Source organism: Tauraco erythrolophus, chromosome 17 (genome assembly GCF_009769465.1).
Source record: "Tauraco erythrolophus isolate bTauEry1 chromosome 17, bTauEry1.pri, whole genome shotgun sequence".
In the NCBI taxonomy this organism is placed as follows: Eukaryota; Metazoa; Chordata; class Aves; order Musophagiformes; family Musophagidae; genus Tauraco; species Tauraco erythrolophus.
This window is the reverse complement of record NC_141481.1, coordinates 14,201,930-14,225,007: the sequence shown is the minus strand read 5'-3', so window position 1 is coordinate 14,225,007 and position 23,078 is coordinate 14,201,930. Positions and strand designations below refer to the sequence as shown.

The 23,078-nt window shown below is 68.6% G+C and overlaps 1 protein-coding gene across 1 annotated transcript in view; it reads left to right on the top strand.

Moving 5' to 3' along the window:
- Positions 1-22,855, top strand: part of CASKIN1 (CASK interacting protein 1) — a 30,620-nt gene extending 7,765 nt beyond the window's left edge. Inside the window, 21 exon segments of the mRNA XM_086622228.1 lie at positions 6,899-6,950; positions 9,649-9,746; positions 9,845-9,990; positions 10,088-10,183; positions 10,355-10,485; positions 10,563-10,671; positions 10,907-11,015; positions 11,105-11,199; positions 11,273-11,390; positions 15,108-15,215; positions 15,373-15,491; positions 16,414-16,501; positions 18,208-18,305; positions 18,716-18,826; positions 18,919-19,020; positions 19,494-19,632; positions 19,710-21,749; positions 21,752-21,817; positions 21,920-22,204; positions 22,207-22,315; positions 22,759-22,855. Coding sequence (XP_086478354.1) covers positions 6,899-6,950; positions 9,649-9,746; positions 9,845-9,990; positions 10,088-10,183; positions 10,355-10,485; positions 10,563-10,671; positions 10,907-11,015; positions 11,105-11,199; positions 11,273-11,390; positions 15,108-15,215; positions 15,373-15,491; positions 16,414-16,501; positions 18,208-18,305; positions 18,716-18,826; positions 18,919-19,020; positions 19,494-19,632; positions 19,710-21,749; positions 21,752-21,817; positions 21,920-22,204; positions 22,207-22,315; positions 22,759-22,855 — 4,316 coding nt within the window.
- Positions 22,856-23,078: the final 223 nt, after the last annotated feature.

Sequence of the window (23,078 nt, the reverse complement as noted above, 5' to 3'; positions counted from 1 at the left end):
ATGGGGATGGGGCTGGGCAGGATTGTCGCTGCCTCAAGGTGAAGGCACCAGCACCTGCCCCTTTCTGCTCCCGTGTCCCAGGCAGCCTCTGCTCGGGCACCGAGGACGCACGGTGCTGGCTCTGCTGGGATGCCATGGCAGGGATGGACAGACAGACACGGGCCAGTGGTTGCCCTGAGCAGCCATGTCCCATTCCCTGCCGTGGCAACCTCACCATGCCAGCAGCCTCACCGTGCCGGCAGTGACTCCTTCCAGCCAGGGTGATTACTGAAAATTACCTGTTTGCCGCCGCCCCGGCGCGGGGAGAGCGGGCTGCCAATTAAGGCTCCATGGAAGCAGTACCAACACGCATTTCCGCAGAGATGAGGGTGGGCGTACGGCTGGCACCGGGCCGGCGGCAACGGGCACAACAGGGCTGGTGAGATGTTGGTGCTTCTCCCGTGGGGCTGAGCATGGCACCCTGTGTCCCACCGCGGGGCCATCACCAACGCATCCCTGCGCCGCTGGCACCACTGCCCATCCCTGCTGCCAGCTTTCCTGCACCCCTGGCCGCACGGGGCTGGGTCTCTGGCAACCTCTGCGTGGCAGCGTGGTGCAGCGCTGTGTGTTATTCAGGGGTCAGCGGGTCTGCGGGCAGCGTGGAGCGGGCAGGAGGCTGCCGGGACTCCGCAGGCAGCGACCCTGCACTGGGAGGGAGCGTCTGCAGGGCTGTGGGGCTGTGGGGCCGAGCCCCAAACTGGGGCTGGGGAAGGACCCGCTGCCCTGGGGGAATCTGGTGGATGCAGCACCAGTGGGGAGCAGCTCAGTCAGGCTCCGTGGCACCACGCGACAGAAATCGGGTGAGGATAACGGTTTGGTGACACAGGGAGATGCTCATGGTAGCTGCTGGTGAGCACCGCTGCCCTGGCATGGTGCTGGTGGGCACCGCGGGGTGCTGGGACCCCTGGCTGGCTCCAGCGCCAGGTTTTCAGTGGGTCGGCTTTGCCTTGGGTACACCCACATCCTGTGTCCCTGCCTGCCCTGGCAGCGCCCAGGGTCAGCCTCTCGTCCTCCCTTGGGATCGAAAAGTTTCATTTTCTAAAAAAAAATCACCAGAGGAGTCCCCGCTGCCTCTCGAAAGCTGCATTTAAGCTGCTTCATCCCGGCCCCCGGGGACAGCCCTGCGCTGCTGCAGCACCGTGACTCAGGCTGCCACGGCCGATCGATTTGCAAGTGCGGATTTCTCCGCTCCCCCGGGAAGGCTCCGTGCACGAGGGCCGGGCATCCGGAGCAGCAGCAGGTGGGCTGGGCACAGGGCTGGCATCCCCCCAAAGTGCCGTGGGATTCGGGGGATGGCTTGTGATGGATGCTGGGGCATCCAGCTGTGGGCGTCCAGATGTGATGGGTGAGGAGGTGTCCAGCTGTTGTGCCCAGTTGTTAGCCAGCTGTGGTGGGCACGGGAGTGTCCCGCTGTGATGGGCAGTTGTTAACCAGCTGTGGTGGGTCTCCAGCTATGGTGGGCACTGGGGTCTCCAGCTGCGGTGAGCAGTGTGTATCCAGCTCTGGTGGGTGTCCAGTTGTGATGGGCACTGAGGTGTCCAGCTGTGCTGGGCGGTTGTTATCCAGCTGCAGTGGGCACTGAGGTGTCCAGCTGTGCTGGGCAGTTGTTATCCAGCTGTAGTGGGCATTGGGATGTCCAGCTGTGCTAGGCAGTGTGTATCCAGCTGTGATGGGCATTAGTTGTCCAGCTGTGATGGGCATTTGTTATCCAGCTGGGATGAATGTCCAGCTGTGGTGGACACTGGAGTGTCCAGCTGTGGTGGACAGTGGATATCCAGCTGTGATGGACACTAGAGTTTCCAGCTATGGTGAGGAGTGTGTGTCCAGCTGTGCTGGGCACTGGGGTATCCAGCTGTGGTGGGCCGTAGTTACCCAGCTATGCTGGGCACTGGCCTGCAACGGCTCCATCGCATCCCTGCCACCCCTTTGCCCCAGGCAATCCCTTCCCACGAATCCAGCAGCCCGGCAAGCTCCCCGGCGCGTTATTTATACAGTCAAAAATCGATCAGAAGATGATAACGGCTTCATTAGCATCTGAACATCACGCCGGTCCTGCAGCCAAGGTCACGTCGAGCGTCCCCATCGGCACTGGGATGCTCTGGCCACCTCCAAGGGGTCCCCACGGTGGCACGTGCGTGGGCAGAGCGCGTGGCCATGCGCTCTGCCCACGCACGTGCCACCGTGGGGACCCCCCCCCCCCCCATCTTTGCTGCAAGGAATAAGACCACTTGTGCCAGGGCTCCTCGTGCAGCGAGCGCTCGCTTGCAGCGCCCGTTGTTTGCGTGGCGCTCGTCAGTAAGGATATAATTAAGAGCAGCTATTTTGGATGCTTCCTTTATCCGGCGGCTCATGGCAATGCCGCTGCGGGGTCCTCCCCCCACCCCCTGCCACCCTCCTCCGAAATAGGCACTTGGCTTTGCCATCAGTTGTCTTCCCTGTGGGTACTGGGTGTTGTCCTGCTTTTGGGGTCCCTGTTGTGCTTGGTGGGGGACACACACACACAGGGGTCCTGCTGCCCATGTGGGGTGGGGAGGGGGGGACGTGGCAGGGATGGTGGAGCTGGAGGGGTGGGAGAGCACTGCGGTGGGGTGATGGAAGGGATGGGGAGGAGGATTTGGGGGGGTTGCCCCAGCTCGTTCGCCGCCACTGCTGAGTTGGGGGGGGGGGGGGGGGGGGGCAGTGATGGTTTTCCCCTCATTAAGTAGATGTTGATTTAGCAGAGGCTGGAGCCATCTGCTCGGAGCAACCGCCGTCTCCCCGCAAGCTGGCGCGGTGCTGCTGGGGGGAGCTGGGCGAGTATGTGCTTCGTCAGCGGGGGCTTGGCCGGGAGCCCCCGCGCCCCAGCCTGGCATCGATTGCTGCCGGTGCTGCGCTGGCTGCAGATGCCAGGGACTGGTGTGTGAGCACGGTAACGGGTGCTGCCGCGAAGAAAGAGAGGTCCCATCGTGTGGGACCGTGGCCTCGGACACGGGTGCAGGGAAGGGGATGGAGCAGCCGGGCACGGGGGTCGCCCCGCGGCACGCGCTGGGATGCCTGGAGCAGCGGTTGGCCTTGGCGGGTCCCACCGTGGTTTGCACCGGGATGCCCGGAGCACCTGCCGGGCACGGTACGAGGGTGCAGGGGGTCGGGGTGATGCACCGCTGGACCCCGGTGCCGCGCAGAGCGGCTGCCCCGTGCACACCCAGCCCTGCACGTGCAGCCGGCTCGTGCATCGCCTGCCATCGCGGTGCCCGCCCGGGGAGGTGGCGGTTGCGGGGTGGCAGGAGCAGGCTGACACGTGGCGGGGGTGGATGGGGCCGGCGAGGCGTGCGTGTGTTCGGCCGCGCTGAGCCCCACGTCGAAGGGAAAGCGTTCGTGGGAGCCGCGGCTGGGCCGAGCTCCCCGCGGCGGCGGTCGCTCGCGGCAGACGCCGTTTGCAGCCGGTGGCTGTGGCAGACGGCGGCTGCGGCTCCCGGCGCGCGCAGGAGTCGCGGGTTGCAGCCAGACCCGGCGCTGCTGGAGCTCGCTGGATCCAGTAATGCGGCACATCCCTGTTCCTGGGGCCATCGCTGTGCTCCTGCCCGCATCCGTCAGGATGCTCGCGGGGCGCAAGCGGCTCCAGGAGTTATGGGGCTGGGGTGCAAGGGGAGCAGGGCCCGGGGACCCCAATGCTCTCACGTGGCATGACTGTCACCTGAGCAGCCCGTTGGGAGCGAAGAGGGGACACTGGGGTGTCCCGAGGGCATTGGCGGGGCGCAGCAGGTCTGAGCAAGGACCCCAGCGCCGGGGGTGCCGCCGGCGCTCTGTGCTGCGACATCTGCCCGATGGCCCCAGCATCTGCCTTTGCACGAGGAGGGCAGGATGGTGCTTGTGGGTGCTTGCGGGTGCTCCGTGCTCTCCGTCACCCCTCCAGCGATCCCAGCAGGGAGGACAGCCAGGGATGTGCTCGGTGCCCGCTGGCAGCGTGGCCGTCCGGGAGCCCTGCTCTCCTCCCCGCCGTGCCCGTCTCCTTTTGTAGCCGGTGTTTTTAATTGGCAGCGCTCTCAGCTCCCTTCCCGCTCCCTCGTTAGTGGAGTTTTCCTTGTGTTTCCCAGCCATTAACGAGCTCTCCCGCGTCTTGCTGACCCCAGACAGGCTGCAAATCCTGCACAGCGGCAGCGGGGCTGAGACAGCCCCGTGCTGCGGATCCGGCGGCGTGTCGGGGCACCCATCCTGCTCCCCCATGAGTGCCCAGCTGCGGTGGGGCTGTGCCAAGGGCCCAGTTGGACTCATGGCTCCCAGCTGTGGTGCTGCGTCCTCGGCACAGCTCCATCGTGCCCCATGCCAGCTTGCCGATGCTGTGCCAGGCAAGCACAGGAGTGGCTTAATGGCTGGGCTGTGGGACCAGAGGGTGAGAGTTTTGCTTGTGGCCCCTCGGAAGCTTTGGTGGTGCCGGCTGGCACTGCAGCCACTGCCTTCCCTGCCCGCTGCCAGTGCAAAGCCACTGTCCCTCAAGAGTTCCAGTGCAGACATGGGGTTGATTCTTCATTGGTGCCACACCGGCTCCCACCATCTGTGGCCTTGGCCTGGCCCCGCAGGGGTGCCAGCCACCGTGCCGCCATCCATGCCACTATCCACACCTCACTGTGCAGCTGGGCAGCCAGCAGCACCCCGGGGTGCTGCACCCCAGGAGGACGTGGCACCACCCAGGACACCCCATCAGACCCATGCCAAGACCTTTTCCTGGCACCTCTTGAAGCCACGCCAGGGCCTGAGCTCGCCGCAGTCCGGCACGGGCACCGGCAGGCTCGCCACCGCTGCCAGGACTTTAAGGCAAGTGAAACCACTGCACAGCTGGAAGTCACTGACTAAGCACTTGGCACGAGCGGTGATGGAAGTGCTAAAGAGATTTTGGCAGCCGCAGCCTCTCCTGCAGGTGCAGGGAGGAGAGATTCGCCGTTACGGTGTGTTCGGCTGACACTGGTTTGGCTGGTGCCGGCGGCTACTGGTGCGTACCCAGGGATCGGTGTTGCAGGATGCAGCGGTGATGCCATCAGCGGCCGATCCCTGGGTACTGCCCTGTCCCAGCCCCTCGCTGCGAGCAAGCCGTGGGAAAGGCCAGGCACTGCAGACCTGCTGACATCCGTCCGTCCGTCTGCGAGGACCAGTTAGCCGGAGCGGGGCCTGTCTCGGGGCCGGAGATCGGAGCCAGTGCCGGGCACCGTGCCGCTCCTGCGCCCGCCGGTTCCTTTTGTCCACTGGCCGGTTGCATCCCTGGGGAGCGGCTCGGCCCCCTTCTCCTGGGAGCTGCTTCTTGGCGCTGGGCGACAGCGGAAGCGGCGCTGGGCTCCTCTCCACCGGCACTGAATGGCACCTTTGTTGGGGAGCCTGGCGGCAGCTCGGGGCTCCTGGGGTCCGCTGTGGTCAGCCCCGGGGCCGGGGGGGTCTGCAAGGTCCAGCCCTTCCCAGGGGAGCAGAGGGATGGTGCAGCGAGCATGGGGTGTGGGGAGGGGGTCTGTTCCCCGATGGGGATTTGTTGCTGGAGTGGTTTATTTATGTGTTAAACAAAGAGTGCGGGCTGCCAGGGCGCGGGAGCCTGCCCTGGCACATGGGGCTTGGGCAAGCGGGGCTGGCTGCGGGGACCCTGAAGTGCCCTTGTCCCACTCTGTGCCCTGGGGACCCGGCGGTGCTTCCATCCCTCTCCATGCCCAGGGGACCTTGTGATGCCCCTGCCCCTCCCCATGCCCAGGGGACCCCGTGGTGCCCTGTCCCTCTCTGTGCCTTGTTCCTGCAGTGCCCCTTCTCGTCCCGCAGCCACTCTGTGGCACCGTGTGCCAGGAGGAGAGGCTGGGACCTGGTGGATGGGGACTGATGGTTGTAGCCGCCCTCCATAGTTCGTGCCCGTTGTCACTGGGCTGCGTCATTGTTAACAAATGTCCCGCGGTTCCGGCTGTCGGGTGGAGCACAGGAGGGAGCCAGTGCTGGGTGCTGGAGCTGGTGCTGGGTGCCGGAGCCCGAGAGCCTCTGCGTGTGCAGGGACAAACCTCTGCCACTGCCCTGCCCACGAGGCTGTGGCCATGGCATGTGCGGAGCATCCCTCTGGCCCCACGTCTCCCTTCCTTGCCTCGAGTCATCCCTTCCAGCCGGCTTCCCCCAGCGAGCGCTCATCCCCGGCACGCTCCCTGCCGAGCTGCGGGGTGAGGATGGCTGTCCTTCCTCCCTGTCGGGCCGGGCAGCCTTTACTGAATTATTTCCCATAGGCTCGGGGCCGTGCTGGTGCCCTCACTGTGGTGGGCACAGGGGCTGCTGTGTGGGTCCCCAGCCCGGGGCTCTGCCATGCTGCAGCCACCCTCCTCTTCCTCCTCCTCCCGCTCCATCTCCCCGCTGAGGGCTGCGAGGAAGAGCAGGCTCACCGGGAAGCCTGAGTGGCATTTTTTCGGTTAAATCTTATGTAAATCTGGCTTCGTCTTTCTTCGCGGCGCTAATTGGATTGCCCTGAGGCGGGTTACTTTCCCACGCAGGCAGTAGGGTGGGATGGGGCAGTGCTGGGGGGATCGTGCCCAGCTCCCCGCTCTGCCGTGGCAGCCCAGTGCAGTGCTGGGTTCCATGGGGCCATGCCGAAACCCCAGTGCCACAAAGGAGCCGCGGAGGGACCACTGGGCAAACCCACCGCAGCCGGGGTGGACGGACAACGTGGTGCCAGGAGAGTCCCTCGGGCTCTGCCACCGTCAGCAGGGACCCCCCCAGCCCACCCCACGCCCTCCTGCCTGCAGCTGCCCATGGGCTCGGGCTCCATGGTTGGGAGGGAAACGCGGAGCTGCAGCTGCATCACCTCCCCGGCGCACCCCGAGTCCCTGCCCCTGTGCCACTCTGACCTGCTGTGCCCTTCCCTCCCTCCCAGAGCTCCTCGGATCCGCAAAAAGAGTCAACGTCAACTTCCAAGACACCGATGGGTGAGTGAGTGGGAGCTCTGTGCCCGGGGTGCATGTCCCGTGGGGTGCCGGGGGAGCCGGGGTGCTCGTGCCCAGGGATGTGGGCGGCACAGGGTGTAGCGAGCAGAGGTCTCGTGCGTCTGCACGGGCACGCCGGAGTGATGCAGTCATGCAGCCAGGGTCCCGATGGGCAAGGGCTCTCACCCCGTTAGCCAGCGCGGCCGAGCCCTGCCTGCACTCCTGAGCTGGTGGGCTGGCAGCCGCGGGCATCGGGAGGTGGGAGGCATCAGGGCTGGAATGCAGAGGAAGAGCCGTGCCCCACGTCTCGCCGGCCTCTTCCCGGCTCTCACCGCGGGCCTGGGGCTCTGTGGGTGCTGTGCGGGGAGCAGCCCTGCGGGGTGCTGGGGGGGCGAGCCATGACCCCGCCGGGCTGTGCTGCTGGTGCGACACTTCGCAGTGGGCATCCCATGGGCAGGTGACAGGGCACAGGCTCAGCACCTGCTAATCACGCTAATGAGGCCACTGGCACAGAAAGACAGCCTCGAGGAGGGGGGGGCTGCGGTGGGAGCGGGCAGTGATGCGTGCAGGGGTGGGCAGCAGCCACCCTCTGTGCTCCCCCCAACCGCTGCCCTCTGCTCCTGCGCCGAGCGGGGCAGCAGGACACAGGGCTGGGCAGTGCCATTGGTCCCCAGGGATGGCTCTGCCATGGCCATGGAAATGGCACGTGAGTGGAGGGGCTGGATGGGGTCGGGAACAAGAGGGCATGCAATGAGGATGCATGGCTGCAGCAGCCTCTATCCCTCCTCATCCTCACCCCCGAGCAGGGCCCTGGTACCAGGGCGGTGGCAGTGGGCATCCCCTGGTACCCACTGGCGCATCGGCTCTGCCAGCCTGTGCGTGTGCACGCGTGTGTGTGCACAGGTGCATGCAAGCATGTCTGCATGCGCCAGCGTGTGTGCATGGCAGGAGGGAACGTGTGGGCACGCCAGCCGGCCGTGGGGCGGGCACGTGGCACTGCCCGCACAGGGCAGCGGCTGGAGGGTGCAGTGCGGTCAGGGAGAGAGGATGCGTCACCCATGGACCACCCCATGCAGCGGCTGCCAGAGCCGCGGGTCGCTGGAGGGCTGCGCGTCGTGATGGGGCTGGGATGGCAGTCGAGGGCTGCGGGTACGGCCCCTGCCCGTGCCCTGCCTGCTGGCTGGCGGCCAACTCGACAGGTGCAGGGGCAACCCTGCAGCAGGGGAGCAACCACCAGCATCCTGTGCTGCTCCTGGAAAGGATCATCCCTCGGGAGCATGCAGGACAGACCCAGCCCTGTGTGTGCCCCGCTCTGCTGCTGCTGGCATGCTGTGCCAGCTCAGCCAGCCTCAGTACCGTGCCTCAGTTTCCCCGTCTCTGCTGTGCTTGCTGGTGGAGATGTGGGCGAGCACGGTGCTGGTGTTCCCACGCTTGCCCAAGTTACGGTGTCCTGCACGGCGTGTGGCTTTTGCGACTGGCCGTGCCGCGCCGCGCCGTGCCAGGGGAAGCCCCCGAGGCAGCCCGGGGGAGGGCTGCGATTTGCACCATCTTGAGCGGATGTGAGCAGGGCGCTGGAGCGGAAAACGCTGACATTTCCCAGGCAGACGTTGGGGATCGGCCTCCTGTCTGCTCGCATCGCCGATCCCCGCCGGGGCATCGAGGCGGCAGCTCCGTGGGGAACGTGGTGGCCGGAGTGTGCTCCCCGGCGGGGCCGTGTCGCCCCTCAGCTGGGTGTCCTGGTCATGGGGGGCAGACGGGACCACCACGCCGCTGCCCGGCTCTCGGGCACCAGCAGGTCCCGCTGGGGTCCACAGTCCATTCCCGTGCTCCGGTGACACCAGAGTGGCCCCGGGGATGGGGTGGGGATGCTGTGCGTGACGGGGACCCGGAGCAGCGGGGTAGCAGATGCGAGCACAGCGGAGGATGCCGCTGCCGGGAGCAGCAAGTAGGTCAGCTCCTGGGCTGCTTCCCAGCAACGGGCCTCCTGGTTTGGCGCGTCCCGGGGAAAGCAGAACGGGCTGTGGCACAGCAGGGCCAGGGGCTTTGCCCACCCTGCGGCAAGGCCTGGTGGCACCGGGCAGGGGGCACCGCTGCCATCCAGCAGCCTGGACCCCCCTGGCTCCGGTGTCTGCGGTTGTGCTGCCAGGACCAGGCTGGGGGAAGTGGGTCAGCGGGGAGGGCAGCTCCCTGGCACCTCCCCACTGGTGGGACCCCCCCCACCCTGTGCCAGCCCTGCCCGTCGCCTCCAGCCCCGTGGGGTCTCGACATCCCCAGGGAGCGTTTCATCTTGTGCAGCATCCCCAGCTCAGACCCGCAGCCCCCGCTCCCAGCCCAGCGTCTCCCCAGTGCCGCGTCCCGCCAGGTGGGCTGGGGGGGTCTGTCCGGTGGCTACAGTGCCCCAGGGGAAGCTAAATAAAGCAGTGGACTGGAGGGCAAACCCATATCTGCCCTGGCACATCCAGCCTTCCCGCCCTTGGTGCTCACTGGGACGTGGACGGCTCCTGGCTCACTTGGCCGCGGCTCGTCCCTGCAGCGGCTGTTTCTCCGGGTGCCCACGGCGGGACACAGAGGTGGGGTTGCCCGGGCAGCTTGGGGACACGAGCAGATGCCCGGGGCTGCTGCGGTGGGTGCAGGCTTGAGGGGCAGGGGCTGGTGGGGGGCACAAGGAGACAGGACCCCTGACCCCGCGGCTGGTGCCCAGGTTCTCAGCTCTGCACCATGCGGCACTCAATGGCAACACGGAGCTCATCTCGCTGCTGCTGGAGGCGCAGGCTGCGGTGGACATCAAGGACAACAAAGGTGAGTCCTGGCATCTCGGCTGTGGCCCCCCTGCCCTTCTGCAGGCTCCGGCCGAGCGCGCCAGGGTGCTGACGGGTGCCCGTCCTGCCCGCCCGCAGGCATGCGGCCCCTGCACTACGCAGCGTGGCAGGGCAAGAAGGAGCCCATGAAAATGGTGCTGAAAGCGGGTTCCTCGGTGAACATCCCGTCGGACGAGGGCCAGATCCCCCTGCACCTCGCGGCACAGCACGGGCACTATGACGTGGTACGGTGGGGCCGGCGGTGGGGTGTGGCGGTGGTGGTGGGCGAGCCGTGCCGCCCTGCCCCTGCCCTCGCCGAGCCGGGGTCTCGCTCCTCCGCAGTCGGAGATGCTGCTGCAGCACCAGTCCAACCCCTGCATCATGGACAACTCGGGGAAGACGCCCCTGGACCTGGCGTGCGAGTTTGGCCGCGTCGGGGTAAGCCCTCGCAGCGCCGGGACCCCTGAGAGGAGGACTGGGAGGGGATGGGGGCACGGCGAGGTCCCTGGGGGTGCTGGAGCAGCCCGGGGGGGCCCAGGGCAGCCCCCAGAGGGATGGCAGGGGGGGGGTCCGCCGTTGCAGCCCTGCTCCGTGTGTTTGCTGAGCCAGGTGGTGCAACTGCTCCTGAACAGCAACATGTGCGCGGCGCTGCTGGAGCCCAAGCCGGGGGACGCCACCGACCCCAACGGCACCAGCCCCCTGCACCTCGCCGCCAAGAACGGCCACATCGACATCATCCGGTGGGTGCCACGGGCAGGGAGGGTGGCACCGGTGGGTCCCCCCCCCCCACCTCGCTGAGCCCGCCGTCTGCCCGCAGGCTCCTGCTGCAAGCTGGCATCGACATCAACCGGCAAACCAAGGCGGGCACGGCGCTGCACGAGGCCGCCCTGTGTGGCAAGACGGATGTGGTGCGGCTGCTGCTGGATGTAAGGGGCCCCCCCCCCGACACCCCTGGGTGCCCCCAGCCCAGGGAAGGGCTGTGGGAAGGGAGGGACCCTGTGGCTGGGGGCTGTGGAGCAGTGCACCTCTCCTGGGAGATGGGGGCGAGGGTCCCGGTGAGGGACACACACCAAGGCAGCGAGTTGGGGTGGGCTGCGGGGTCCCGGGGGGTGGCAGGGTGGGGGGGCAGCCTCCTCCCAAGCCCTCTCCGCACCGTTGCAGAGCGGGATCAACGCCCACGTCAGGAACACCTACAACCAGACAGCTCTGGACATCGTCAACCAGTTCACCACCAGCCAGGCCAGCAAGGAGATCAAGCAGATGCTGCGGGGTAGGGGGGGGCCGGGGGGGCACGGGATGGTGGTGCCAGTGCCAGGGGGATGCCGGCCGGCCGGCGACGGTCCCGCTCTGTCCCCGCAGACGCCTCCGCCGCTCTGCAGGTCCGGGCGGTCAAGGACTATTGCAACAACTACGACCTGACCAGCCTCAACGTGAAAGCCGGGGACGTCATCACCGTGAGTGCAGCCCGGGGGGGCCGGGGGGGTCCCTGATGGCAGCGCCAGCCCCTGACCCGGCCCCTGCCCGCAGGTGCTGGAGCAGCACGCGGACGGGCGCTGGAAGGGCTGCATCCACGACAACCGGACCGGCAACGACCGCGTGGGCTACTTCCCCTCCAGCCTCGTCGAGGCCATAAGCAAACGAACAGGCAAATAATCCCCCCCCTGCCCAGCCCCAGGGAGCCCCGTTTCGGTTTGGTGGTGCCCGGGATGTCGAGGGGTGCAGCTGGTGAAGCCGAGCTGGGGCGATGCCCCCGACATGCGTGTCGGGCCGGTGGCCCCGCCGTGGGCATGGGGACGGTGCCCTCGAGCGTGGTGTGCTGGTGTCCCCGTTGTGCGTGTCGGATCGGTGTCCTCGTCGTGCCCACGGTGCCCTGCTGAGCGTGCAGTGCCACTGCCCCTCTTGTGCCTGTAGGGCCGGAGCCCACCTGGTGCCAGCAGCACCAGGGTGCCCGCGGGCCAGCCCCGGGGCCAGGCTGGCGCTGGGCTGGGGTCGTCTGCGGTGCCAGAAGGTCGGTGCATGGGGCTGTCGCTGCGGTTTGGGGGGGATGGTGCAGCGGTGGGACTGGGGGACCCAGTGCGCAGGGTCTGAGCTGGGATGGCCGCAGCAGCCGCACGTGCAGCTGGGCATTGGTGTCAGCGACCTGGCGCTGCCCCACGGGTCTCTCCCTGGCCAGGGGCCATCTCGAGGATCGGATCCTGCTCCCCTGCCCTGTGGCTGCCCATCCCAGTCCCTGTCCCTGTCCCCTCAGGCTCCCAGTGGGGTGCGCGGTCCCCTGGGGTGGTCGGTAACTGTGCTCGCTGCCAGGAGTGGTGCCATGGGGCTGCTGTCTCTGTGGGCAGCGTTGAAAGTTCTCGTGTCGACCGGTTCATGTGCGCTGCCCGGCTCGGTGCGATCTCAGGGGGCCGCCACGTCTGTGGGGTGCGGGCAGGGAACGGCAGCGCTTGAACGAGATCCCACGGGAGCAGCAGCATGGAGTGCCTGCTGGCTGCTGGGCACTGCCGCACCAGCTGTGGAGGTGCCACGTGCTGGACAGGCAGGGACAGAGCTGCCCTCTGGGTGTGGGTTGTGTGCTGGTACCAGGGGGTGAGGTCCGTGGCTCCTGGTATGTGTCCAGCTTGGCGGTGGCATTTGCCAGGGTGTGGGGTTTTGTAGCCATCCCATCAGCCGCAGCCCTGGGCCCTGTGCAGTGGGGTGGCACCATGGGGCACAGCTGGCAGCTGTACTGGGGCTTGGCCAGTGGGCATGGGGCTGCAGCCGTGCTGCAGCAGCCGGCCCTCTCCGGGACGCCTTCACGGGGAGCGGGACCCCGGCAGCCCGGCTGTGGGACCCCCACGGCGCTGGGACCCCCACGGTGATGTTGGTGCCGCGGTGCCCGTGCCCAAGCAGGGCGCCGTGGCGGGTCTGCGGGCCGTGCCCTGCTGCCGGGCCGTGCGCTGAGCTCCCGCCGCTGCTCCTTGGCTCAGCTCCGCATCGGTCGGGACTCGGTTCTGGCTTCTCCACGTTCCTTTGGTTGCTTTTTTTGTTTGCCGCTTTTTTTTCCTTCCTTTTTTTTTTTTTTTCCTTCCTTTTCTTTTTTTTTCCTTCCTTTTTTTTTTTTTCCTTTTTTTTTTTTTTTCTTTTTCCCCTTTTTTCTGTTGGTGGCGCTGAGCGTGTCTCTCTTATTTTGATTCTTTTCATTTTGTCTCTTGTTATGTTTTATTATCAGGTTCATGGGAGACTGTAACAATCCCCCAACAGTACCAAAAGATCCCGCTCCCGGCTTACGGGGCTGCTGTGCTAAACGGTGACGCCTCGTCCCATCCGTTCCATTCCCTGCCTCCACCTCCACCTCCACCACCACATTCCCATCAGACTCTTTTCAGTTCCTTTGGCTATGGCAGGCTCTCCCCTAGCAGTGCCGACGCGCCGCGTTACGGACAAGGTAGTTCCCCGCTCGCTTCGTGCTCTCCGTGGATTTCTCTCGTTTTCCTTTCCAGCGTGGAGCGAGGCTTTTCTTGCCGCTCGGCCTCTCCGCCCCCCCTTGCCATGGCGTGTTGGCAGGCGGGCACGCGCGCGTGCATGCAGGCGTGTGCATGCGTGTGTGTGCATGCAGGCAGGCGTGCGGGGGGGGGTGCACACGTGCATGCCCGTCGGCCCCCGACCCCGCACGCCCTCGCCAGCGCTGCCAGCCCACACGGCTCTGCTGCTGGCACATCCCACCCGCACCACTGCGGTGTCGCCAGGGCAGGGCTGCGGGCAGTGCCGTGGTGCTGCTGTCCGTGCTCTGCCCACGGCCCCTGCCCACCCTGCCTGGGTGCGTGGCGACCCCCGAAAACACTCTCTGGGCTCGGTGCCAGGAGTGCGGGAGGCACGTTCGGGTGCGGGACCCGCTGCAGCCTCCCCGCAGGGCGTTTGGCACCCAACCAGCTGCTCTAACCGGATCGGGGCCACGCTCAGAGCGGGAAGGGGCTGCGGTGCCCAGTGTGCTTTCCCAGGGACTCCACGCGGGCAGTGCCCGGCTGCACCCTGGGGACCGTTCCCGCAGCACGGGCAGCTGATGGGCACTGCGGGTCCATGTATCAGGAGCACCCGGAGAGCAGATATTTGGCCGGGGGTTTGCAGGGGTGCAGCCCATGCCAGGGCTCCTACCGGCTGTCTGGGGGCCGGGGGTCTTCATGTGTGCCCCGGCGGTGGTGGCACAGCAGGTTGCATTGGCAGAGCACCGGGCCAGCCACGCTGGTGGCTTGACGTTGCCCATCTGCCAGGGGCGGGGACGAGGGAGCAAAACTTTTCCCCAGGGCGCTCTGTCCACACTGGGTGGCACAGAGCCTTGTGCCCGCCTGGGCAGCGCGGGCTCCTCTCGGTGTGGCCGTGGCACACGTGGCACGGGGATGTCCCTGCCCGACTGCGGTGTGGCCGTTTGTTCCCCTCGTGCCCCTTTGGTGAATTTTTCACCGTGCACCATCCGCTTCCGGCTACGGCCCGGTGCTAACGGGGCACACGGCTTAATGAATGAGGACGGCCTGGGCAGTGGCAGGCTGGCGATGCCCTGTACCCGGTGGCTGGCAGTGGTGCCAGGCTCCTCGGTGGTGGGCTGCGGCAGCACCGGGACTTGCAGGGCTGTTGTCCATCTCATCTGATGGTGTTTTAAACCCCGGGCTCAGCGCTGGGCATCCCCAACTGGCCCCAGTGCCAGTGGGACCTGGCAGAGGCAGGCAGCAGGGTGAGGCGGGTGGCGGAGCGGCACTTCGGGGTGACCCTGGAGCCGTGCCCCACTGGGACAGCTGGGTCCCCTCACCCACTGTTGTGCCACCCACCTGTCGCTGGCTGCCATGGGGAGCGCGGGGGGTTCAGCACATGGTGCCCGGCCCCACACGGCCCCTGCGTCCTCCCCCAGTGGGTGGGGGCAGCCACAGGGGCACGGCCAGCGCGGTCTTGGCCAGGGCACAGTGGAGCGGGGACCCTGGTCCCCACTGCCTGAGTGTGCCCAGCTCCCTTTGCTCCCCCACTCCAGATCATGCTCCATCCTGCTCCACACAGGGATGGCACGGTCCCTGTCCCCTGCCTGGGCTGCGCCAGGGCGCTGGGGCATCCTGCCACGGGTCTGTCCCCGGCTGGCAGCAGGGAGGGAGACCCTGGGGGATAGTGTCCTGGGGCTGCTCACTGTCACCCTGTGCCAGCTGCTCGGTGGGACACGGGCCCCCAAGACAGCGCTGGCATCTCTGGGCACAGCCACAGCCGTGGATCCCACACTGCTGCGGGGCTTTCCCTGCGTATGGCAGCGACGGGCCACGGGTCGCCTCGCCCCGTGCCACGCTGACGTGAGCCCGAGCGCGCGGAGCCACACGGGCCTGACGGCTGCTCTCTCTGCTCTGGCACCAAGGGTCCCGCGGGGCCGACATGAGCCCATCCCACCTCTCGCCGTCGCAGGGCGGATCGGCTGCGCCAGCTCCCACGGAGGAGATCTGGGTGCTGCGGAAACCCTTCACAGGTACGGTGGGTGCGTGCTGCTGGGGACCCTCCCTGTGCCCAGGAGGCACACATACCAGGACGTGGCACTGGCTCCAGCAGGGCATGGCCGCGCTGCGATATCCCCCGGCTCAGCCACAGGGCTCAGTGCCCTGATGGCATCTCCTCTCTCTGCGCAGGTGGTGACCGCAGCAGCCTGGGCAGCACGGGCAGCGTGGCCTCTGCCCGCAGCTCGGGGAGCGGGCAGAGCGCGGGCAGCGGGGCGCACGCCCTGCACGCTGGCTCTGAAGGTGTCAAGGTAAGGAGAGCCCTGAGGTGACCATGCCAGCCTGCGGTGGCACTCGGCTCCGGTCCCAGCACCAGTGCTTGCCCTGGCACAGGTGTTTGCTGCCTTCGCAGCTGCCCCAATCCCTGCTGGGGCTGATGCTCGGTCGGTGCTGTGAGGTCCTACTGGCACCCAGCATGCCACTGGCCATGACTATCACCAATGGTGGGCACCAGCGTGTCCTCTCCCAGCTGCTGGCTGGGCCTGGGCTCAGCCCCGGGCACAACGTCCTGCCAGGCTGCAAAGTCTGGCCGAGGCTGTGTGCCATGTCTCTGCTGCCACTTGCAGGGTGCCTCTGTGCTGCACGCTGCGCTGCCCGCTGCAGCACTGCCACCCGCCCGCTGCCCACTGCAGCACCGCACTGCACAGAGCCATCTGCCTGCTGCTGCCAGCACACAGCCCGCTGCCAGCTCCTGCCTGCACCCTGCCCACTGCTGCCTGCGCGTTGCCCCCTGCACTTTGTGCACTCCCCACGGCAGCCTGGGCCATCCCATCCTGTGCCCACCTCCCCTGGCATCCTGCCTGCGTTGTGCTAGAGCGGGCTGGGCACCGGGGTCCGTGTGCCCCTGAGCCGAGCACCGTGCCAATGGCTGTGGCGGCTGTGCCATGCGGGCAGGGGAGGGGGTCCCTGCAGCCGGCGCTGGCAGCCTGGGCCGGGCGAGCGCCAGGCTGGATTTGGGGTGCCGCGGCGCTGCGGGCTCCCGCCGCCTGCCAAGCACCATCTGTGCCGCTCCCGCTCTCCCCGCCGCAGCCCCGATCTGCTGCCACCCTCCCTGCCCACCCTCGCCCGGGGCGGCCGCCGCGGCACCCCGGCACCCGCGGGCACGCGCCCCCCGTGCCCGCCAGCCCCCGCCACTGCCGCCCGCTCTCCCCCCCTTCCCGGGGTGTTTTTCAGCTGCTGGCAACGGTCCTTTCCCAGAAGGCTCCTGCGCAGGAGAGCGTCGTGGGCGACGGGCCGGCCAAGGCGCAGGACATCGCGGCAGGTGCGTGCCGCCGGTGCCGGGAGCAGGAGGTGCCACGGCCGTGCCGTGGATCCAGGGATTTTGTCTTTTTTTTTTTTTTTTTTTTTATTGCCACGGGCACCCGTCGCCAGAAGGAAAACGTGTGGGTAAAAAATGACTCTCTCGCCTTTCGGCTGCTGCCAGGCCTTCTCCTGCCTCGGTTAGTGGGGGGCACCGGGGGGCGGGGGGGCGGGGGTGGCGTGGGTGAGGAGGGGGGGCAGCGCTCCTCCCCCCGGCCCCTTCCCTTCCCCGGCCCCCGCCGGCCCCGCCGGAGCCCGAGCCGGGGTGCTCCCGCTACCGCCAGCATCCCGGGGGCTGCCCTGGCCGTGGGGGTGCCCACGCTGCGGGGGTGCCACATGCCAGGGGGGGTGGGTGGGAGAGGAGCACGCGAGGAGGATGCACATAGAGGGGGGGGTGAACGTGCTGGGGGATGCCCGGGCTGCAGGGATGCACATGCAGCAGGGATGGAAAGGTGGGCCAGGGGGTGCACACACGGAGCGGGGGGGCTGCACGCGCTGCCAGGGCTGGGGGGGGGGGGTAAATATGCTGGAGAGATGCACCCGCGGGTGGGCTGCAGACGAGAGGGAGCGGCACATGGCGGAGGGATGCACATGTGAGGAGGGTGCCCACGCAAGTGGGAGGCAGATGCCAGGAGGATGCACACGCAGGGAGGGTGCGCACACAGGGAGGGGATGCACACACCCGGGGGGGGGGATGCACACACACGGGGGGGGGGATGCACACCCACACGGGGGGGGGGATGCACACACACGGGGGGGGATGCACACACCGGGGGGGGGGATGCACACACACAGGGGGATGCACACACGGAGGGGGGGATGCACACACGGAGGATGCAGTTGCCAGTGGGGGAAGGGGCTGCTCTTGCTGGTCCAGATGAGAAACGAGAGGCAGAAATTTCTGGGCAGCTCTTGTGCCTCCAGGGCTGGCGGAGGCACCAGCTGGTGGGTGGGCACAGGGGGCTGCCTGAGGGCCTGTGTGGGGGTCCCGGGGGACAAGGCGGTGTGTGCCAGCCTACCCTCCCCAGCCCAGCCCCATGCTGTGGGGCACAGCGGGTGGATGAGCCCCATCCGGGTTGGTGGCATGGCCGGAGGAGCGGGTACCAGCGGCTTTGGGCATCAGGACCCCTCTGGCCACTGCCTGGGGGAGGTGGGCAGGGAAACCCGCTCTGGAGCAGAGGTCTGGCTGGATCCCTCTGCTCAGGGCCGTGCAGGGCAGAGGGCGGTGTGGCACCCCGGCCCCTGGCTGGGCTGGGGACTTGCCTGGCTCTGAGTGGGCGGGCAAGGGCAGCAGCACAGGCTGCCCAGTGCAGGCCACCGCAGCACCTGGGAGCTGCTTGTGCCATGGCACGGGTGGCCAGGTGCCCTGCAGAGCTCAGTGCAGACACAGTGACAGGGGCTGCAACCCAAGGGCAGCACCCAGGTGCGGTGCCCTGCACCACCCTGCCCATCCTGGGGGAGCAGACCCTGTGTCCGGGGCACCTTAGGGTGCTCCAGGCTGCGGTGCTGGGGTGGGTGTCTCTCTCTCCCACACCTACCCTGGTCCTGCTGACCCGAGACCTGTGGCTGTGCCATCCCACCTGAGACAGGGGCTTGGCTCCCTGCCTTGCTTAGCTGGAGCCCGGGCACATGTGGTCCCGGCGCCGTTAACCACCTCCTCTCCGGCAGGTTCGTCGCGGTCGCAGAGCGTGGCCGGCTCCCCCTACGCCCCCCAGCCCCCCGCCGAGCCCCAGCTGAAGAAGATGGAGCCACCGTCGGAGGGGAAGGTGAGCGGGGAGCACTGGGGTGGAGCGTGGTGCCAGGTTGGGGGGTACAGCCACAGCCACGTGGCGGGGCCACCCCCTTACGCCCATAGCGGCGGGCACCTCGGCAGCCCTGGGTCGTGGCCATTGAGGCTGGCATGGTTCTGGGCACTGCCGCAGCAGTGGTGCCTGTGAGGCGCTGTGCCAGGAGCCAGCGGCATCAGTCGTCCCTGTGGCTGCTGACCCCCCCAGCTCTTCAGCACCATGGGTACTTGCCACACACCCAGGGTGCCCCCAGCCGTGTGGCCACGCAGCCCCTCTGCGGTGCCTCCTGGCATGCGGGTCGGTGTTGGGGCATCCCCGGGGGACATGGGCGGCGGGCAGCAGGTCCCCATCCCCTGGGCTGCCCCGAGTCGTGCCATCCCCCTGCCCAGAGCTCGGAGGCCGTGTACCAGTGGCTCTGCAAGTTCCAGCTGCAGCTCTACGCACCCAACTTCATCAATGCTGGCTACGACATCACCACCATCAGCCGGATGACGCCGGAGGTGAGGCCATGGGCACGCTGGGGCTAGACAGTGCCGCAGGGAGGGGGGCATGGCCGGTGCGGGGCAGCGCTGACCCCTCCTCTCTGCCCCAGGACCTCACAGCCATCGGTGTCACCAAGCCAGGGCACAGGAAGAAGATCGCCTCCGAGATCAACAACCTCAACATCCCCGAGTGGCTGCCCGAGTACAAGCCGGTGAGGGCTGCGCGGGGCTTAGGGGTGCCAAAGCCACAGACAGGTTGGCACTGGGGACTCAGCCTTGCTGGGAGCCTGGCAGCGGGTCCCCTCCGCCCTGTTCCCTCCAGGGAGGGGGTGGCACAGAGGGGACGAGGGTGGGAGCTGGCTCACTGCGCCCGGATGGCACCCTCATCCCGTGCTCCTTAGGCTCGGAGACCATCAGGCTGGTGCCAGCTGCACCGTGTGTCCCCTGACACCCTTCCTGCCCCGTCGGCTGGGCACGGCAAGGGGTTTCCCATGGGAACAGGGCTGGGCATGGCCCCAGGGGGTTGCAGAGCACAGGGACAGCGTGGGGAGAAGGGGGACCCCCTGGGGCTGTCCCCCAGCAAGATGGGATCATCCACGTGGCATGGGTGCTGTGGTGCCGGGAGTGCCAGGGCCAGACCCTGGTGCCAGCCAGTGCTGAGCCATGCCCTGTGCCCCTCCCCCAGGCCAACCTGGCGCTGTGGCTCTCCATGATCGGCCTGTCCCAGTACTACAAGGTGCTGGTGGAGAACGGCTACGAGAACATCGACTTCATCACCGACATCACCTGGGAGGACCTGCAGGAGATCGGCATCACCAAGCTGGGTAAGGTCCCGTGCCGCAGCGCCAGCCGCGGCCGCCGCAGCCCCCGGCGGTGGCGCTGATGCCCCATGGTGTCCCAGGCCACCAGAAGAAGCTGATGCTGGCCGTGAAGAAGCTGGCGGAGCTGCAGCGTGCCGAGCTGGGCAAGTACGAGCCGGGTACGCTGAAGAGGAAGGCGGCGGCGGCGGCGTGCCCGGAGGTGTTGGCCATCGAGTCCCCCCCGCCAGAGCCACCCGAGTGCCAGTCGCCCAAGATGACCACCTTCCAGGACAGCGAGCTCAGCAGTGAGCTGCAGGTGGCCATGACGGGCGAAGCCCCCGAGGAGCCCCCTGAGAAGGTGGCGAACCCCCCGGCCCCCGGCTACCGCTCGCCCCCGGGGCTGGGTGGCCGTGCCAGGCTGATGAGCAGCTCGCAGGAGCTGCTGGGGGACGGCCCGCGTGCCCCCGCCGCTGCCATCTCCAAGAGCCAGGAGTACCTGGCGGAGGGGGCTGGCGAGGGCCCCCCCGCGCCACCCAAGGAGGGGCGTCCGTCCCGCCACGGCCACCCGGTCAAGCGTGCCAGCGTGCCACCAGTGCCCGGCAAGCCCCGGCAGCCCTTCCAGCCCTCCGCCGGCCACCTGACGCCGCCGCAGACCCCCGGCAAGCCGCGGCCCCCCTCCCCGCAGGGCTCGCCGGCACCCCACGCCACCGCCAAGGTGAAGCCCACCCCACAGCTACTGCCGCCGGGCGAGCGCCCCGCGTCGCCCCGCTCCCTGCCCCAGTCGCCCACCCACCGTGGCTTCGCCTACGTCCTGCCGCAGCCCACCGAGGGCGAGGGGGGGCCCCCAGGGGTGCCCGTCCTGCCAGTCTCGGTGCCAGTGCTGTGCCTGCCGCCGGCGAGTGAGGGCGAGGAGGAGCCGGGGCGGCCGAAGAAGCGGGCGCACAGCCTGAACCGCTACGCTGCCTCCGACAGCGAGCAGGAGCGGGATGAGCTGCTGGTGCCCGACGCGGGGCCCTATGCCACCGTCCAGCGGCGCGTGGGGCGCAGCCACTCGGTGCGGGCGCCCGCCGGCGGCGACAAGAACGTCAACCGCAGCCAGTCCTTCGCCGTCCGCCCCAAGAAGAAGGGACCCCCGCCGCCCCCGCCCAAGCGCTCCAGCTCCGCCATCTCCAGCGCTGGCATGGCCGAGGACTTCCCGAAGGAGGGTGAGGGCGAGGTGGCCACCGGGCCCCCCGCCGCCGAGGGGGAGAGCCGCCGGGAGCAGCGGCGGGCCAGCGACCTGGGCGGCAGCGTGGACACGGGCAGTGCCGGCAGCGTGCGCAGCATCGCGGCCATGCTGGAGATGTCCTCCATCGGCGGCGGGGCCCGGGCGCTGGCACTGCAGAAGCCGCACGGGGCCGGTGGTCCGGGGCCGGCCAAGGCGCCCGAGGGCTACTACCTGCAGCCAGGGGCCCCCCCGGGTAGCCCTGAGCGTGCCCGCGTGGCCACCGTCCTGGCCACCGTCAAGCACAAGGAGGCCATCGGCCTGGATGGGGAGGTGGTGAACCGGCGCCGGACCATCAGCGGCCCCGTCACCGGGCTGGTGGCGGCCGCCCGCCGCGAGCGCGCCGACAGCGTGCGGTCGGAGGCGGGCGCCGACGGCCCCGGTGAGCGGCTGCGGGTGGAGCGCGGCGGCTCCCCGGATGGCATCCCCTTTGCCGAGGAGGGCAACCTCACCATCAAGCAGCGGCCGCGGCCCCTGGGGCCAGCGCGGGGGGATGCGGGCGAGGGGCTGTCCCCGGCCCACCGCCACGGGGACCTGGCCAAGGTGGAGGCCAGCGCCACGCTCAAGCGGCGGATCCGGGCCAGGCAGAGCCAGCAGGACGGCGTCCGCTTCGTCCTCACCGAGTCCGACACCGTCAAGCGTCGACCCAAAGCCAAGGACAAGGAGCCGGCGCTGGAGCCGACCGCGCTCACCGTCTACCAGAACGGCACCGGCACCGTCAAGCGGCGGCCGGCCTCGGAGCTGAGCGGGGCTGAGCCGCCCCCCACGCCGCCGCCCGCCGCCCGCCCCGACGGCCCCGACTATGCCCCGCCGCCCGCCGAGCCCAAGAAGCCCTTCAAGCCGCCGGTGTCCCCCAAGCCCGTGCTGACGCAGCCACCCAGAAGGTGCCTGGACCACCGGTGCCCGTCCCCAAAAAGGTGCCCATCCCGAGCCCTGGCAGCCCAGGTAGGTGTCCCACCAGCCCCCAGGCTGGCAGCTCACTGGGGCGGACGCCGGGGGTCCCGGCCGGCCCCGCCACCCTTCTACCCCTCTCCCTTCTCTCCGCAGAGGTGAAGCGGGTCCATGGCACGCCGCCCCCGGTGTCCCCCAAGCCCGCGCCGCCCCCCACGGCACCCAAGCCCCCCAAGCCCCACGCCGCCATCCAGTCGGTGAGCGCCGGCTCCACGCCGGCCCCGTCGCCCGCCCGGCAGCTGGGCACCACCGCCGCCAAGCCCTCCAGCACGCCGCCCTCGCTCTGCTCCAGCCCCGCCAAGCCCCTCTCGCCCGGCACGCAGCCCCAGCAGGTGCCGGTGAAGCCGCCGCGCTCCGCCATCACCGGCCCCTCCGTCGACAGCGCGGCCCCGAGCTGGCGCAGCAGAAGCTGGAGGAGACGAGCGCGTCCCTGGCCGCCGCGCTGCAGGCGGTGGAGGAGAAGATCAAGCAGGAGGACAGTCAGGCGGCAGAGTAAGGGCGCACGGGGGTCCCGGGGGCGGGCAGGGGGCTGTGCTGTGCCACCGAGCTGCACGGGGGGGGTTCAGGAGGCCACCAGCACCGCGGGAAGGGCATGTCGGGCTGTGCTGGGGGTGACTTTGGGGGGGGACACTGTGCTGGAGCATCATGGGTCCCCAGTTGGAGCTGTGCTGGAGAGGTGGCACTGGGGGACAACTGGAGCAGCGTGGGCAGGGGGGGACCGGTGCGTGTGGGTGCCCGGGGGGGTGCATTGGAGAGATGCGGCGGTGCTGGAGCATCGCTGGGCTGGGCGGGCCCTGGCTACGCGGTGGCACTGGGGAGGGGGCACTGGGGACACGGTGCTGAGCACCGCAGGGTGAGGGTGGGGGGCAGGAGGGGGGGGCGTGCGGTGCCGCCGTCCCGTGCGTGGCACTGACCCGTCCCCGCCGCTCGCCCAGCTCGGCCGTGGAGTCGAAGAGCACCGTGAGCATCCTGGACGACATCGGCAGCATGTTTGACGACCTGGCGGACCAGCTGGACGCCATGCTGGAGTGAGGGGCGCCAGGGCCCCGCGAACCTCAGGGCTTACGTGGGCACAAGGGCACAACGATCCACGACCCACCCCCCCCGGGCCCCGCCGCCCTCCTCCCGTCCCGTTTGTACAGCTGTCCCCTCCGGACATCCCGTCCCTCGGGGTTTGCACAAAGAAGAAGATACCTCAGGATTGTGCTCACGGACTCGGCGCCGGCTCCGGCAGGACTCCCTCTTGCAGAAGCAA